Source organism: Ceratotherium simum, chromosome 23 (genome assembly GCF_057802395.1).
Source record: "Ceratotherium simum simum isolate JZ-2026a chromosome 23, ASM5780239v1, whole genome shotgun sequence".
NCBI classification, from domain to species: Eukaryota; Metazoa; Chordata; class Mammalia; order Perissodactyla; family Rhinocerotidae; genus Ceratotherium; species Ceratotherium simum.
The window spans coordinates 10,686,368-10,704,298 of record NC_141922.1 but is presented as its reverse complement, the minus strand read 5'-3'; the positions used below and the strand labels follow the sequence as shown (position 1 = coordinate 10,704,298).

Genomic DNA, 17,931 nt, shown 5'->3' with positions numbered 1-17,931 from the left:
GATTTTATTGTGAACTTTTAAAACTATCTTAATTATATTATTCAAATAATCAAGTCTTACTTTTTGCTGATCATATCTATCAAAGACAGAAATTGGTCATAAATCTTCAGGTAGAGCTGATCCTGTTGATTTTTCCTTGTATTTCTAAGACCTTATGCTTTATACCCTTCAATAATGTACAATATAATGAATAAAAGGCAGTTTGATCTTTATTATAAATTATTTTGTTACTATAGAATAATCCTTGTTCCATTTAATGCTTTTTTGCTTTAAATTCTACCAAGTCTGATTTTAATTTTGCCATAACTACTCTAATTTTGCTTGCATTCACTTAATATAGCTTTATCCATTCTTTTCTTTACACATTTCCTGTGTCTTTTAGATTCAGGTGTGTTCTTGTAAGGTGGAGGGCATAATTGATTTTACATCTATTACTTTCTTACAGATTTTCTGCTTTTTAAGTTTCCTTCTTCGTGTTTTTCTATTTCATGTAACTGTTCACTTTTGTTTGCATTTATTTTCTAATGACCTTTGTAATTTACACATATTTATTTAATTCTACTTATTTTTCCTGAAAATACTTATATTAAGTATCAATGTGAATAAAGTGTAATGTATACATTTGGGGGTCGTGAAAGAGAAAGTGTTTATATGTTTGTTCTCCCCACTTACAATTCTCCTATTTTCATGTTTTAATCTGAGTTTTATAAATCACATAATTTTCTTTTTATATCATCTTCACTACGTCTTCCATGGAAAATATTAACTTTCTGAAACCCTACTCAAAACAATTACGACTATTTCTGTAAGATTATTGAAATGCTTTAGAAAGACGACAGGGTCTCAGTAGCAGAGGGGTAATGGGTGAGGGATGTAACAAAGACTGGGAAATGAAAATCCCTCATTAGGTCTTCAGTTCAAGGTAACATATCACGAAGCTATCATAGCCTCAATCCTAACTCTGCAACAAGATATCCCTGGAGTATCTAATTCAGTGCAAGTCTTCCTTTTTCTTTGCATTTTCAAGAACCTACCACAGGTGCCTAGCACACAGTAGGTGCTCATTAAAATGTATGGACTATCTGAATGAATGGAATCACAGTGGAGATGCCTATTCTTGCCTATTATGTCTACAAATGGGGAAGAGGCAGGAGTACTACATACTGAAGCTTCATGCACGCTGGGCCCTGTTGGTGCTGGGTCTAATTGGGGAAAAGGGATTTGGGGAGCCATAGAAGATTCCAGCACTTAAGACTATGACACTAGTCTCTGAGCCAACAACATAATTTCAAGTTTAAGCAGAAGTTTAAGCAGAAGAGTCTTCTTCTTAAGAAGAGTCTGAGCCTGTTTGAAACTGAGACTTAGAAACTGGGGCAAGGGCAGACCTGAGTCTGTGGGGGGTGAAGGTCACTGGATTCGACGAGGAGGCAGGAAGGACCTGAGAGACCCATATCATTTTTTTTCCTCTTCCACAGTAATTCACCCAGTGCTTTATTCATACTAAGTGCTTAATAAATCTTGGATGAATTGAATAAATATTTTAATTGATTAATTAATAATTCATTAATTGTCTAAAGTTTTCAGAATTTTGCAGAAAGTTTTTCTATTTCTGAGTTATAGCACCTTACTTCTTCATTGTGGCAACCCAAACATGCTAAATAACTCCCTCATCTAATATTAATAACTTCCATATAATTTATTTGTGGGTGCAGCACGTCTTTTTTCCATCATCATTTTGCTAAAGTATACACATTTAATGTCTTCACCCATGCCTCATAAGTAATTTCTAAAAATGTCTCCCCATTTTTTTTTTTCTTCATAAAACTTCCAAACTGTCTAAGTCCATTAGGTACCAACCTGCCTTGACGTAAGCCAATTATTTGATTTGGAGGGGTGGTGGAGTTGACTCAGTTACTCAGGGGTGAAGAGTACTCAGCAAGGAGGCCCAGCCCTACAATTCAAATAGACTGCTATTGTCCAGCAATCCTTGCATCAATTTCAGAAGAATTGGGTCACTTGTAAATTGTCCATCTTCTTACATATTTCTGGTGTTTATATTTACTAGTTAATTATCCATAATATTGGTGTTGAATCTTAAATATGCAAAGTTCAGATTCCCAGAAAGGAATATTATTAACACAAAACTTTAGAATCAATAAGACTTCTTTATTTTCCTCTGGCATTAGGGGAAATTTATATATATATCTAAATTTATTGTTGATACTTTAATAACTTCATTATTTCTTAACTGTGTTCTGATTGACTGTATAGAGAAAAGCATGTAAATCACTGAATCTGTTAAAAAAAATTCTTTAAAGAAAACAAGGTCTTTTTTCTATTTAAAAAAAGGTCATTAATCCACAATATTAGAAACTATATAAATTACCATTGGCACATTATTTAAAAATCTTTGAACAGATAAAAATACCTGTATAAGTCAAACATTTTTGAGGTATATTCTATCTCAAATAAATACATAATTGGCAGCAAAGAAAATTTAAATTTTGGAAAAACTGATCAGAAAAATAAGAAGGATAAGAATACTAGCTTTGATTACAAAGATAACCAAGTTGTCTGAGGAAAAATTTTTTTTTTTGGTGAGGAAGATTAGCCCTGAGCTAACATCTGTTGCCAATCCTCCTCTTTTTTTTGCTGAGGAAGACTGGCCCTGAGCTAACATCTATGCCCATCTTCCTCTACTTTATATGTGGGACGCCACCACAGCATGGCTTGATGAGCCGTGTGTATGTCCGTGCCCAAGATCCGAACCTGCGCACCCCGGGCTGCCGAAGCGGAGCGCACGAACTTACCCACTACGCCACCGGGCCGGCCCCTGAGGGAAATTTTTAATGGTGCAGTTACTGATATTTATGTGTAAAATCAACATTTACAGTCACATAAGACAGTTACATGACTTTGAAATAAAAGTAGAACAAATCTAACTATCAAATGGTTTCTTCAAAATTTTTTTACACTTGTAAAGTGCAATCTTATGTGACAGTTCCCCATGGAGGATCATCCACATCACACAGCCTAAAATTGAGAATGATATTTTATTTAGTTAGGACAAACACCAAGGATGATAATGATGTTTTAAAAAGAAAAGAAAATATCCTTTTACAATCTTACTAGAGATAGTGTCAGTGGGAAATAACCTCCATTCATATGAAAAAGTTCGTGATTATTCTTGCTTGTTCTACGCCAGCAATAGTTCAGAAGTGCTGGGGAGTTTATACCACCTCCACCCCCCACCCCCCAAAACAGGGAGCAGCCAGCAACCGAACATTCTCAGGGGTTGGTATACCACCATCCCAGTTCCACCACCCTCAGGTAGAGTTCTCCTGAGGTATGTGTTTTGTACCATCTCCCACTGAGAGCTTTCCCGTGGGGCTTGCTGGCTTAACAGAGCACTCTCTACTGGCTGCCTTCCCTTGCCTACTTCCTGACCAGCCTTCCCTTACTTCCCCAATAAACTACTGTGCTCATATTCCCACATTAGGTTCCACTTCTGGGAAACCCCAAATTAAAACAACGTTTTCAGTCTGTCTCTCACAATTTAATGTCTACAATAGCCATGAGACTCGCAAGTTTCTCTCAAGAAGGAAGAGTGGCAACCTGGCATAACCAGATTCTGAAACACTGATTGTGTTTCTACTGAATCCTACTCATGTCTCTGTGAGTACCTAGTTACACTTTGATTGCATGATGCGTACTTATTTGAAAAAATTATCTATCTATTAAGAGCTATTTATCTATCACTAAGAGCTAAGACTATCTATGTCTATCTATCTGTCTATCTATCACCTACCTATCATCTATCTATCTATCTATCTATCTATCTATCTATCTATCTATCTATCTATCTATCATCTACCTATTGTCTATCTATCTATCTATCTATCTATCTATCTATCTATCTATCTATCTAATCTATCATCTACCTATTATCTGTCTATCTATCTCTATCTGAATAGAACTGAATAGATGTTTCTCAAATAAATAATTTGAGTCCATGGATGATGTTAACTTCTTCTGGAGAGGATTTTTACTGGGTTTTGCCAGGCATGTGTAGGTTGTACTCATCTGAGACCACTTTCACTCAAGTTCAAGGCCCAGTTTTAGGGTCATTTCAACAGTCACTTAGGTAGGCTGCAAGATTATCTGAGGACTGGCTGACTTCTCATTCACCTTACTCCTAGGTTACAATTCTTCAGTCACATCCCAAAGTGGGCGTGGTTTACTAGAGTCCCCACCCATGGCAGGCTCTGTACTTTGACTTTTTTCTTCTCACTCCCATGTGGTCACTGAAAGCATGGTTTATCCTCTCAGCCATTCCTTCTGGATCAGTGGACAGTAATTGCTCACTATCTCATTAGCTATTGATACTATCAAGATACTTTTAAAATATGTAGTCCATCTTCCCAAATTTTCCTCAGTGTGATTGTTGTTCCTAATTACCTAGTTGGCAATTAGCAGATGAAGGGGCTTTAGAGATGTTATTTAAAGTCATGAGATTTGATGAGATTCTGTAGGGAATGAGTACAAATAGAGAAGTGAAGGGGTCCCAGAACTGAATGACTGGACATGCCAACTTTCAGAGGTCTGGATATGAGAAAGAACCAGCAAAGAAGCATCCAGTGGCAGAGGACATCCAGGGAGCAGGAGTATCTATGACATAAGAAGAGAAACAAATGAAAGCCTTGTATGCTAAGTGAACAAGGGTTGAAAAATGGAGGGACCGATTTATGATGTAGAAAGCTGCTGAAAGGGCAAACAGGAAGAGGATGAGGGCCAACTGCTGGATTTAGTAACGTGGAGATGATTGGAGACCTCAGAAAGACATGTTTCCGTGGAGCAGGCTTGGAGAGGAGATGAATGCCTAATCGGAGTTGGTGTTAGAGATTATGAAAAAAGAATTGAAACAGCAAATATAGATGTTTGAAGAGTTTTGCTGTAAAGCAGATCAGGGCAATACATAGAGGGGGATGTTTCTATTTTGTACTGTTTGTGTTTTTAAGAAAGGAGATGTTTCAGCCTGTTTTCTGATATAAGATGCAGAGAGGAGAAATTCGCTGAAGAAGTAGAGAGAACAAAGAATTGTCAGATGGAAAAAAATAGTCTTTTAAAGGCAAGTGGAAACAGGATCCAACAGACATCTGGCAAGTTTGGATAGATTGCAGACAGTTCATTCCTGGCATCAGGTCTGCCAAGCAGGCCAAGGGAGGGAAGATATGATGGGTGGAGTATGTGGAAATTATCTTTTGATGCTTCTACTTTTTCAGTGTTGGAATTTTTAGGAATGAGCTGAGGATGAGAAATAATGTTCTAAAAAAGTAGAATTATGAATAGAACAGGAAAACTTAGCGAGACGACCAGGCAGCCCTCACTATAGACCCACCTGAAATCAGCAATCAGAGAATAAAAGTGAGCCTATGTTGGGTACCTCACGGGTAGAGAGAAAGTACTGAGAAACATAAGTCCAACTGAAAAGGAGAAGGGACTCTGAGACTGTGTGCTTTAGAATCATGGTCTATAATATTGACCTTAATATGTGACCTTCACCTCCTGTGCTCAATATAGCAGAATCCAGGAAGATGTTCATCACCTGAAGTTGTGCATATATTTTGCTGTTCAGTTCAGATGTCAACATCCTTAATCGCAGTTAATTATTCTGAAAGAACACCCAAAGGAAATCACGAAGCATATTCTTGGAGCGCTCCTGTAACTTGTCAATTGGGAATCTAGATGGGAGATTAATTTAATGACTTGAAAGCCTCTCAGCGAATGCAAAATTTCAGTTAAATCTTGCTAAGTTGGGCTGTGAAGAGATCATACGCCAAACATTCCAGGCTGATGATGACAAGAGTGTTTATGTACATACAACTCGGTCTGACCGCACATTCACAAAAATACACTGAAAGCATAAACTCTTAGAAAATGTGATGGGGAACAATCTTACTCAGACTAGGAACTAAAACCATACGTATGATACCTATACTAAACTTTAGAAAATATGTAGCAGCTATAGAGAGGAAACTAAAAAAAAAAAAATAACTTCTGAGGGACATAAAAGTAACAAATGGAAGAAATATATTATTGTATACAGTTTGGTTATGTAAATATTTCAATTCATTCCCATAACAATCTATAAATTCAATGCAATCTCAAGAATAAAAAATATTGATTGATAGGAATGAATAAGATTAATTTACTTGGCAATACTAATTACTAGTAATGAATAGTATTAATTAACAGTAAATATTAATGCAGTGTGTATTATGTTCCAAATGCTCTGCTAGGTGCTTCACATATTAATTTCTATAACTCTCAAAACAACCTTTTGAGGTGTGAATTATTATTAACATCTGAGGCACAGAGGGATTAATGATTTGCCGAGGGTCACACAGCTGCTGAGTAGAAGTATCAGGATTTAACCCAGGTTCTCTGGCTCCAGAGCCCATTCCTTTAGTCATTTCTTTCCACTTCCTCTAAATGGGGATGGCAGTAAAAATTCCAACGGCATTTTTGGAGGCAGAATTTGATAGAATTATTTTAAAGTTAACCTGGAATAATACACATGAAAAAATAATGAGGAAATGGTTGGGGAAGGAGAGTAATTAGGGGAGATTCATGTTCTAAATATTAAAATGTATTTTAAAGGTGCATTTAATGTCTTCACTCATTACAAAAATTTATTGAACACCTACTCTTTGCCAGGCTCTGTTCTAGGTGCCAGTGGCACAATAGTAACAAGAACAGACAAAAATCTCTGTTCTCATGAAGCTTAAATTCTTGTTGAGGGAGTGGGACAAAGAAATAAACAATTAAATACATAGACTTGCAGGTGGTGATACATTCTATGAAGAAAAATACAGCAGGAACAGGGGATAGAGAATGCTGTGGTAGAGGAGGAGATGCTTTTTAAATATGGGGAACAGGGAAGATCTCACCGATAAAATGACTCTTGAACAGAAATCTGAAAGAGATGAGAGAGTAAACCATGAGGATATCCAGGGGAAGGGCATTCCAGCAGAGGGGACAGCAAGTGCAAAGGCCCTGGGGTAGAAGGATGCTCGTGGCTGGAGTGATCAAAGGGTACAGTGGTACAAGCTGATGTCAGAGGGATAATGGCAGGAGGAGGTTATCAGGGAATTTTGCCTTTAACACTGACTGAAATGGGAAATGTGATGTGGTCTGATTTACATATATTATAAAATAATCATTCTAGCTGCTGTGTTGAAAAAAGAATTACTAACTCTTATCCAAAGAAGAAGAGTGAGTTCCTGGTTGGTAGATGATACCCATGAGTCCATGTTTCTTCACTGGGTACATCTACTGTAATAAAAGGCTACATACACTGCAGATTGAGACTCTTTATACCACTTCCAAAAGCTAAGACTAATGATTAAGACAGTGCCGGAAGCTAGTAAGTAATGCACCTACCCAGTGGAGCAGGATTAAGAAAAACCTCATGAAACACAGAATGTTTCCCACTCCTCTATTACCTGGGCAGTTGATCTTCTATCGCTGACGCTCCATTTCTGAGAAAGCCAGAGCACCTCTTCATCCACTACCCCACTCACCACTTCTCGCCAAGACAAGACATCCACCCTTGACATCTTGGTGGAGGAGGTACGGCAGGAGATGGCATTCTGGGAGACGTGGTACCCACAAGTTATAAGGATGGTGGATGGAGACAGAGGAGTTCCGGCAGCATGCTAGGGATTGTGATATTTCTGTGTCACATCAATCCACAGTGTATGGACTTGGTGGCAGACATTGGGAAGGATCTGGCCTTGCAGAGCTAGCACGAGGGGAAAGCCTCTTGGAATATGGAGCTGAGCTGGGAGCACCCACTGGCACGTGAGCAACAGAAAACTAGCCATGAACCCCTGCGACAAGGAACAGAATTGATGCAACTTACCTATTAGCACCCAGTCTGTATAGATCCAGCCTCATTTAAGGGTAAGAAAGAGAAAAATATCAATTTGACATCTATGACAAAATGCTGATAGAGTGTCTAATAAAAAATATCTTAGCATTTTGTGGATTCAATTCCAAATTTTGTGTCCTTGGAAAATGTATACAAAGTTCATCACTGAATTTCCACAAATAAACAATATAATCCTCACAGCACAGACACAATCAAGTAGGTCAGGTCTTCACAGTATTCTTTACAAAGAGGGAACAACAACAAACATCAAATCTGACCTTCTTTTCATTAATTTAGAGTATCCAAATATTATAAACTACTGAGGACTACATTAGATATTTCTGGAAGTACTAAGTTATCAATATGTCAAATATTGACAACACTATTTTATGAATGAATCATCAAAATTGTATCTAGTGTCTACTTGACTTTTACAACATGCTTTAAAAAAATTCTAAGACCACAGGCCAGACTTAGACAATTCCACAGGGAGTTAGAAACCTAGACATACAGAACAGCTCGGTTTATTGAACTTCAGTACCTCAAATGTTTCAATCAATAGGAATTACACAGCTGCTAATTTTCAGTAATACATATTTTTAATAGTAAGCATTGGTGAGGTTAGAGTTTTGTTTTTTAACTTCTGGTGATTTTTACCAAAAAGTTTTTGTTCTTTGAATTTCACAGTCCTGGTAAACACCTAACTCATGAATGAAAAACAACTAATTTGGGGCAAGAAATCATTCTCCGAAGGTTGTTTTTACTATTTACCTCTTAAAAGGAATAATTATAGAGGTATATAAAAGGAAGGGTAAAAGGAAATAATTAATGATTTAATAATGTTAAAGGAATAATGACAGAGATAACACATGTCAATGTCACTTTAACATAGTAGTCTAAAATCTTTAAAAATATACACCTCAAAAAAAAGTTATTCATAGCTTATTATTGAGAAAAAAAACAGAACTATTCTGAGTCATTCTATGCATCGTCAACCAAGCACTTCTAAAATGCTTTTTTTCAATAAGCCGTTTTTTATACTTGTAATGTGTATTTAAATTAAAAATTAGATAGATATAAAAACAAAAAGGATAGTGGAAATAGAATGCTGTATTCTATTTAGGAGATTCATACGCAGCGACAGGGCTTTCCCTTCAATTGACTGGCACTCTGCAAAACATACACACCTCGTGTCTTGATTTCCTTTCAGGAAATAGCAGTTACCATTTAATCTTTGGGTTTTCAGTTAGAATGGAAGTTTAAAAAAAAAAATGGCTGCTGGTCACGGTGTCACACAAACGTCCACATCAAAGTCCTGAGGTAATTAAGTTCTCTCTTAGATTTCCCCATAGGATATGCTAGTTAGCATATAAGTATTTCCTTAATTTGTTGTAGTCACCAAGGACAATGCAATTCTTACAGCTGTGTTTGTTATTTTATTGCTTGACAACAAATTGTATTTGCTGTTGTATTGCCTCAGAGTAAAAATACATAATTCATTACCCATAATCAATCTGTTGCAAAACTGGCTATGGAAAAATGAAGGATTATTAAACCATGATAGAAACCTTGTTGGTTAATCAAGTTTATATTCTTTGTGACAGACACTCCTGCCCCCATTCTGCTCTTCTTCCTTACAAGCAGATCCCCACTCTGACTGGCTTATCTACCCTTTCCCTTTGAAACCTGAGTGACCTGGGCAAAGTTGACCCCACCTCTAGTTCATGGCATGAGATAATAGTAACCAAATATAAAATAATGGAAACCAGGGGCCCACCCAGTGGCATGGTGGTTAAGTTTGCGCACTTCGCTTCGGTGGCCCAGGGTTTGCGGGTTCCGATCCCAGGCCCGGACCTACACACTGCTTATCAAGCCATGCTACGGCAGTGTCTCACCTACAAAGCAGAGGAAGACCGGCACAGATGTTAGCTCAGGGCCAATCTTCCTCAAGCAAAAAGAGGAAGATTGGCAAGAGATGTTAGCTCAGGGCTAATCTTCCTCACCAAAAAAAAAAAAGGAAAGAAAGAAAAGAAACCAAACCAAGTACTACTTTCCTTTCCTTTTGGCCAGAGATTGGTTCCATTGCCCAGGGTTGATCTAATCAAGACTTGTTGGGCTTTTCAGCTAAATTGGCCTAATCAGTCCAGGGGAGATTTTATTCCATGGTGATGGGAGAGATCCTCTTTCTGTGTCTCTTTCTCTGGTTCTCTGTCTTTCTATGTTGTGCAAGGTAAGAACAGGAAAGCATGTCGTCCCAGTCGCTGCTGGCACTCATCTAGGGAGGGAAGCTAGTCCGAGGACAAAGCTAACATATCAGAAAGGCCTGACCTTCCCCTGCCTGAGCCCTGCCTACCTTCCCATATCTTGTTACAAGAGATGAAACACTTGTCTAGGATTAAGGCCAGTCTTGTTTGGGGTTTCTGCAGCCCGCAGCAGGAAACATTCTAATCCTTTAATAGAGCCTACAGCGAGGAGCCCAATACTTCACAGAGACCAGTTCATTTCCTGAAGTTCTTTCAGGGCTCGCATCCATCTACGTTAAGCCTGTTCAGGCTCCCAAACAACTTCTGTCTTAGACATTCAGCTCTGAGATCAAAGTTAAGGAGTACGAAAGTCAGCAGAGCCAACACTACCAGTCTTTAGAAGTTATAAACACTGTGATTTTAACCCACCAGGGGAGGTGCAGCCCATCCTTTCATCTTCCTTCTCCCATTCAACATTCAGTGAGTCTTTTATTCTATTTCCTTAATGTTTCTTCTAGCTATATCATCACCTCTGGTCTCAAAAACACCTGATTCCTCATCCCCCTCCAGCCACTGGCCCATTTCTCTGTTCCTATTCACAGCAAAATTTCTCAAAACAGTTGACTGAAATTCCTGCCTCCCCTTCCATATCTCTAATTCTCTCATCCACACTTTCCGACAGGTTTCCAATTTCACTGCCCCACTGACGAGATTTTCTCAAGTCTGTCAATGGCTTCCATTTTGTCAAATCCAATGATCACTTCTGTGTCCTCATCACAGTCAACCTCTTCCCTTCTTGAAATAGCTTATTCGCTAGGCTTCCCTCATACCACACACTTCTGTTTTTCCTTCTAACTCGTTGGCTGTTCATTCTTAATCTCCTGTTCTGGCTTCTACTCTACTCAACCTCAAAATGATGGAATATCTCCACAGCTCAAATGTGGGCCCTTTTCTCTCCTCCATCTAAACTCTCTCCTGATGTGATCTTTTTCAGTCTCATAGCTTTAACTATCATCTACATGCAGATAATTTCCAGTTTCATATCTCCAGCCCACTCTATCCACTGACCTCAAGGCTTATATATCCAAATGCCTGCCTGAGATGTTGAACTGAATGCTTCAAGGCATTTAGAATTTAAAATGGCTGAAAGAACGCATGATTTCCTTCTGCAGACCTGTCCGCCCACAGTCTTCCCTGTCCCAGAAAATGGCACCACCGTCTACCCATTAGTTTGTCAAAAATTAGGGGGCATCCTTGACTTATGTCTTACCCTTATAACCTACATCTTGTTGGCGCTGCTGCCCAAATATATCCAGAATTCAGTTACTTATCACCACCTCCCACTTCACCCTTGTTCAAGCCAGTGTCATCTCCCAACCGAACCACCTCATCCGGCCCTCTCCCTGTTTTCCCTGCTTCTGTTCGTTCCATCCTTTGATTCTCTCATCATACAGAATCCAGAGTCACCTTTTAAAAATATAAATCAGATCATTTTATTCTTCTGCTCAAAACCCACCAATGGCTTTCCACAGCACTTGGAATAATATTCAGCTTCCTTGCTGTGGCCCTGAAGGCTCTGTACGAGCTGGCTTCTGCCTACATTTTTGACATCTTCTTCTGCTGCTTTCCTCCTCTCATTATATTCTAGACACTCTGGGTTTCGTGTTTTCTTCTGTCCCTGGAACACAGTAGCCTCATTCCCACGTTTGCATTTGTTGCTCTTTCTGCTTAGCACACTCTCCTTGCAGACCACATGTGCACACCTGGATCATTCAGATCATTCAGGTCTCACTGTAAAATCTTCTCCTAGGGACCTTTCCTGACCATGTGATCTAAAGTGGCCAGGCACATGCCCTCGGTTGTCCCTCTCAGTCACATTACCCACTTAATTTTCATCATAGTGCTTATCTCTATCTGAAATCACTTTGTTTCTTTGTTTAATTGTGCATGGTCTATCTTCCCCTCTCTAACCACAAGGATCATGAGTAGAGATCTTGGTTCATTCATCAGCTGGAATGGTATCTGGCTTCTAGTATGCACTTATTAAATATTAAAGAATGAAATTACAACTCATACCTTTATCATTTTCCACCTTAATGTATCTGGTAGCTGCCTCTTTGGTTTCCCCAATACATCCCCGACACCAAATTGCATCAAGAGTCGTGTTTCTGTCTAAGGTCGCCCATGAATTTTCTCCTGTGTACCGTCTGGCTTCCTCTTCCTCCACGTCCGCACATTTATCCTGTGCTACAGCCACAAAGAACCACTTTGCACTCACAGACTGTGCCTGTCGCTTCCTGCCTCCTTGCCATATGGCCTTCCTCTTCTCCCTTCTACTCACCTGCCAGGTATTGGTCCCACATTTCCTCCTCACTGGTTAGAGTCAGTAACCTCACTATTTCTAGTACATAATTCCATTATTGTTTTTGTCAGACTATACTGCAATTATTTGCTTAGAGTCTTGTCTCTTCTACTAGTTTGTGAGCTCATTAATGACCTGAAGTTTCTCATTCTTCTTTAGCTCAGCAACTGGCACTGTGTAGGCACTCAACAAATGCTTGCTGAATTGAACTGAATCAACTGACCCCATGCCATATCAAAAGGACATATATACCACCCCCCTCAAAGAGACAAAAAAGAGTTTTGGTTAAAAGAACATCTGGTCCACATCATAAAAACAATATGGAAAATAATACTAGCAATATTTATTGAGTGCTCACTATACTATGAATTTTATGTGTATTGTCTCTCTGAAGAGTGATATTAGGAAATAGAGGCCTAGAAAGATTAGTAACTTGCCCCAAATCACAAAATTAGTAAGCTCAATATTTGGAACTCAAACATAATTTTTTTAGAGATCCAAGGGCTACTACACGTCCTCTCGAAGTCATTTGTAAGGAAGGTACTGATCACCATGTAATGGACACGCTCCGTGGGGCCTGCCCCACTTGGAAGAACCAGGCAGTTTATGAACCCCAACTCCCAGCCACACTGTGGTCTGCAGAGGGAGGAGAAGGCTGCAGAGACAAGAACTAGTGAAGCCATGGCAGGACGAGCCACCGTGGGCCCCAACCACGGCCTAGTCTCGGCTCTTTGTCCTCACAGGTCTTTGTTCTACCCGAGCTGGTGTGAATGGATTTTCCGGTTCTCTCAACCAAAAGAACCTTGATCAGAAGTCACCATTAGCCCTGACAGGTCCTGTTCCTTCAGGAACCAACATATCCACACTTGTAACTGATGCAAATGACATTACCTACCTTGGGCATGCAAACTACCAAGTGCCCTGTTGTCTGAGATCTTTTAGCAGAGCTGCTGTCGGGTTTGACTTCTGCAGGAAGGACAAGCTGAAATGGCTGAAAATAATCAGGAATAGTTACGGAGAGTGAGTGCACATTACACGAGAGGGTTACTTTAAGAGGTGTTTTCGTTCCAAATTTAAGATTTACCATTCAATTTAAAAAAGGTGCTTAGACTTATTAGGAAAAAAATAATATATGGGTTATGCTTGACATGCCTGAACTATTTTATCTATTTTAATGAATAGTCCAAAGAACAGTCATGAATCACAAACAATGAAACACTCATTGGTCCATTTATGTTAACATGGCTGATAAAGAATTTATAGATAAAACATCAACTTATTTCCATCTTAAAGTCTTCAAGCTATCTCATATGAATGCTTAGAATTACCAAAAAATGCTATTTCAAGAATGATAAAATTACAGTTGGTATGAATGAGATATTGACATTTAAAATTAGTATATTATTTAAATATAATTATAGCATAGGCTACTACAAATATGATCTTATCAGCTTTGAGAAAAGTACTAACACAATAGACACAGGTTAAAAATATTAATTTTATCAAGCTACTATACAATAATCAGCAACCATTCCCGCTGAATACCAGTCCTATGGTATAAAATTATGTTCCCAAAAAATAACTCTCTGATTAGGTTCCTCTTTTCCTATTTCAGTATTACTTTAAAAAATTTTGAGGCAACCTAGCTTAGCCCAAGGCTCAGCTTTTGAAATTGTAACAGTTCTACAGGGTGATACTCACCTTTCCTTTGACCATTACTCGCACATAAGTTGGCTGCACATCAACATCAATTAAAGAGGTATCCATATATCTTCAAAATTAAACATACCAAATCTTACAATGTTCAAAAACATTAAGTTTAAAGAAGTGCAAACACAAAGTCACATTTACAGGACCATTTTAAACGAAGAAAGTTGACAATTTCCGTGCTAAACAGGTCTTAAAAAATTTGTCTTAAATTAATCCCCAGGCCAAAGGAAATTCAATATATCAGCAATTTCATTTTTAGACCCACAAGTACATTTGACATTGATTGCCCCTAACCCAAAAATATCTGCAGCTGAAACACCAGAGGTTTGCAAAAACCAGTTTCCCGTGTTCTTTCATGAATATTTTATTTTAAGCCCCTAAGACTGGCTTGAACAGCTAGGAAGGCTGAATGCAACCACCAGCTCCTGCTTCCTTAGCTGCTCTCCATCCCCTGCAGCTGTTCTGCAGCTGCCCTGATACCATCTCTCCTGAAACACTGTTTGCTTCTCTCCTCAGAGGCACATCCTGCTGAATAAGCAAAGCCTTCCATCTATGGCAGCAACCCCAGGACCAGATGGCAATGATTCTCCTCAACTTCATGAGCAAATGAAAGATTTAGATCTCACATCGCTTGTTAAAATAAGAAGGTTAGCCAAATGACTATTTTTATACATATTAAATATTGATTGTGAACATCTGAAAATGCAGTGATGATTCAAAAATCACAAACATTAATGGGGCCGGCCTGGTGGCGTAGCAGTTAAGTTCGCATGCTCTGCTTCGGTGGCCTGGAGTTTGCAGGTTAGGATCCCGGGCGTGGACTGATGCACCGCTTGTCAAGACATGCTGTGTGGGGCCGGCCCAGTGGCTTAGTGGTTAAGTGCATGCGCTCTGCTACTGGCGGCCCGGGTTCGGATCCCGGGCGTGCACCAACGCACCGCTTCTCTGGCCATGCTGAGGCCGCGTCCCACATACAGCAACTAGAAGGATGTGCAACTATGACATACAACTATCTACTGGGGCTTTGGGGGGTAAAAAAAAAAGGAGGAGGATTGGCAATAGGTGTTATCTCAGAGCCAGTCTTCCTCAGCAAAAAGAGGAGGATTAGCATGGATGTTAGCTCAGGGCTGATCTTCCTCACAAAAAAAAAAAGACATGCTATGGCAGGTGTGCCACATAAAATAGAGGAATATGGGCACGGATATTAGCCCAGGGCCAATCTTCCTCAGCAAAAAAATAAAAAAAAAATTACAAACATTAAGGCAGGTAGGATAACACTGGGGTCACAGGCACAGGAGTCAGTCACACAGACTTGTGAGGAATGATTTCACCCCCTCCTGCTTTATTACCTTGGACCATGTTCCTTAACCTCTCTAAGCCTCAGTTTCTTCACCTGTAAAATGAAGTGCCTATCCCCTAAGACTGCTATGAAGACACATGCATAGTGCCTAGTATGTAGTTAGTGTTAGTAAAGCATTGTTATATATCATTTAATAAAAATTTTTATAATAATAAAAAGTAGAGTTGAGATTTCCTACAACTTCATGTCTAATATCTACCACTTTAATGGATTACATATTCTTTTTCATGCTGAGGGCCTCCTAAAGTTTATCTGTCCCTACCTACAAGGTCTTTGCATGTGCTGTTTTTCTTTGCCTAAAACAATCTTCTGCCAGTTCTTTGCAAAGCTCACTACTTCTCATCCTTCAATTTTCAGTGCCCATCTTGCTGACTTTCCCTAACCATCCCCTACACCACCAACCACCAGACTACACACACCACTGTTCTCCATCCCTGAACTCTGTTCCTTTCCTGTAGAGCACACTTCTCCCTTTGTAATTAATTACTTATGAGATGCCCGCCTGTTTATTGCCTGTCTCCTCCACTGAGCTGTAAGCTACAGGAGAGCAGTGACTGCATTTAGAACATGCCAGTTACAGTCTTCAGTGACCGGCACGTAGTAGGTATTCTAATGGTATTTGTAGAATAAAGGCAGGCAGCATACATGAATGAATGAACTTAACTTTCAAGTATATATCCATGTGCCAATGAAGATAACAAGAAATTTTAATGTAATAGTTCAGACACTCATGAGAATAGAAGGGTTTTACTACCTAGGCAGGAGAAATATCACCACTCCTTGAAAATGTACATGCACGGGGGGCTGAGGAAAGTTTTCATTTGAGGACCAAATGTGAAATAGCCAACAGAGCTAAAAAGAGAAAGGGGTGCACATTTACTAAACTCTAGAAATAAGGTCTAAAAATGGAAAGGACTTAAAAGGATGAAACGAGAAAGTTTAACTGAAAAACAACAGAAAGGGCAGCCTTGGGAGCTGGAGGAACAGAGGACATGAAGTCAGCTGGAGAAGAACTAGAAGCTCCTTAAAGGTAGGTGACCTGGCAGTACATGGGCAGAAGAATTGATAGGAGGCATGAGAGAGGCAGCCCAGAGTGAAGAGGAAGGGACCACACTAAGAGCCAGCCCCTATTCACAACAGCCAAAGGTGGAAACAACCCAAATGCCCATCAGCTGGTGAATGGGTAAACGAAATGTGGTCTATCCATACAATGGAATATTATTCAGCCATAAAAAGAAAGGAAATTCTGACACATGCTTCAACATTGACGAACACTGAAGACATTATGCTAAGTGAAAGAAGCCAGACACAAAGGCCACAGATGATTCCATTTATATAAAATATCCAGAATAGGCAAACCTACAGAGACAGAAAGCAAATTAGAGTTTTCCATGGGAAGGGGGAAATGAGGAATGATTATTTAATGGGTATGAGGTTTCCTTTTGGGGTGATGAAAATTTCATGGAAGTAGATGGCAGTAATAGTTGCACAACACTGAATTTACTAAATGCCACTGAGTTGTACACATGAAATAGTTGAAATGACGAATTTGTATATTTTACTACAGTTAAAAAAACAAACAAAGTTGGACTAGGCCTGAGGGTTCCACCTTCTGGCTTCGCTAATTACTGCGTTTACTTTGAGAAAACTCACCCGCCTTGGGTTATTCTGGGATAACAATCCCTCCTACTTCACTGAGTCACTGAGAGATTAAATAAAATAGAGCATGTAAAAAAAAATCCCTTAAAAAGAGAAAGGCCTTTTACTATAATTCATGAATGTAAATGTTAATTGACTCCCATCATCAGTATGTATTCATTCATTCATTCCTGTACTAACTGAGCTCCTACCAGGTGCCAGGCACTGTTTTAGGTGCTGGAGATATAAAGAGGGAAGAACAAACAAAATAAAGTTCCTGTCTCAATTGCAAAGTTTTAAAAATACAAGTAAACTTATAGTTTGCCAGGTAGAAATCAAAAAGCAGGAAGAGGTGGAAGGAAGCCCTGTTACATCAGATGGTGGGGTGGAAAGGTGTCAATCATACAGTGACATCTGAGCAGAGGCCTGAAGGACAGGAGGCAACAAGCCCCAAGGACGCCTAGAGTGACGGTGGTACAGGCAGAGGGAGGCACACGTGCAAAAGTCCTGAGGCATCAGTGGGTCTGGAAGGGCTAGAGCAGCAGAAAGATCCTACAAGTGGACACTGAAATCATCACAAGTTTGAAGGACAGTGAGCCAGAACCTAAAATCTCCAAGGAATGAGGCAGAGTGGCCTGGTGTCTCTGAATGACTTCAGCAAGGAAGGGTAGAAAGTGACACAGGC

At 39.4% G+C, this 17,931-nt stretch overlaps 1 protein-coding gene across 1 annotated transcript in view; it reads right to left on the bottom strand.

Moving 5' to 3' along the window:
• Nucleotides 1-17,931, bottom strand: part of DNAAF11 (dynein axonemal assembly factor 11) — a 92,375-nt gene that overhangs the window by 24,176 nt on the left and 50,268 nt on the right. Inside the window, exons 9-10 of the mRNA XM_014787951.2 lie at nucleotides 14,240-14,309; nucleotides 13,434-13,529 (exon numbers count right to left, since the gene is read on the bottom strand). Coding sequence (XP_014643437.1) covers nucleotides 13,434-13,529; nucleotides 14,240-14,309 — 166 coding nt within the window. The remainder of the gene's footprint in view (nucleotides 1-13,433; nucleotides 13,530-14,239; nucleotides 14,310-17,931) is intronic.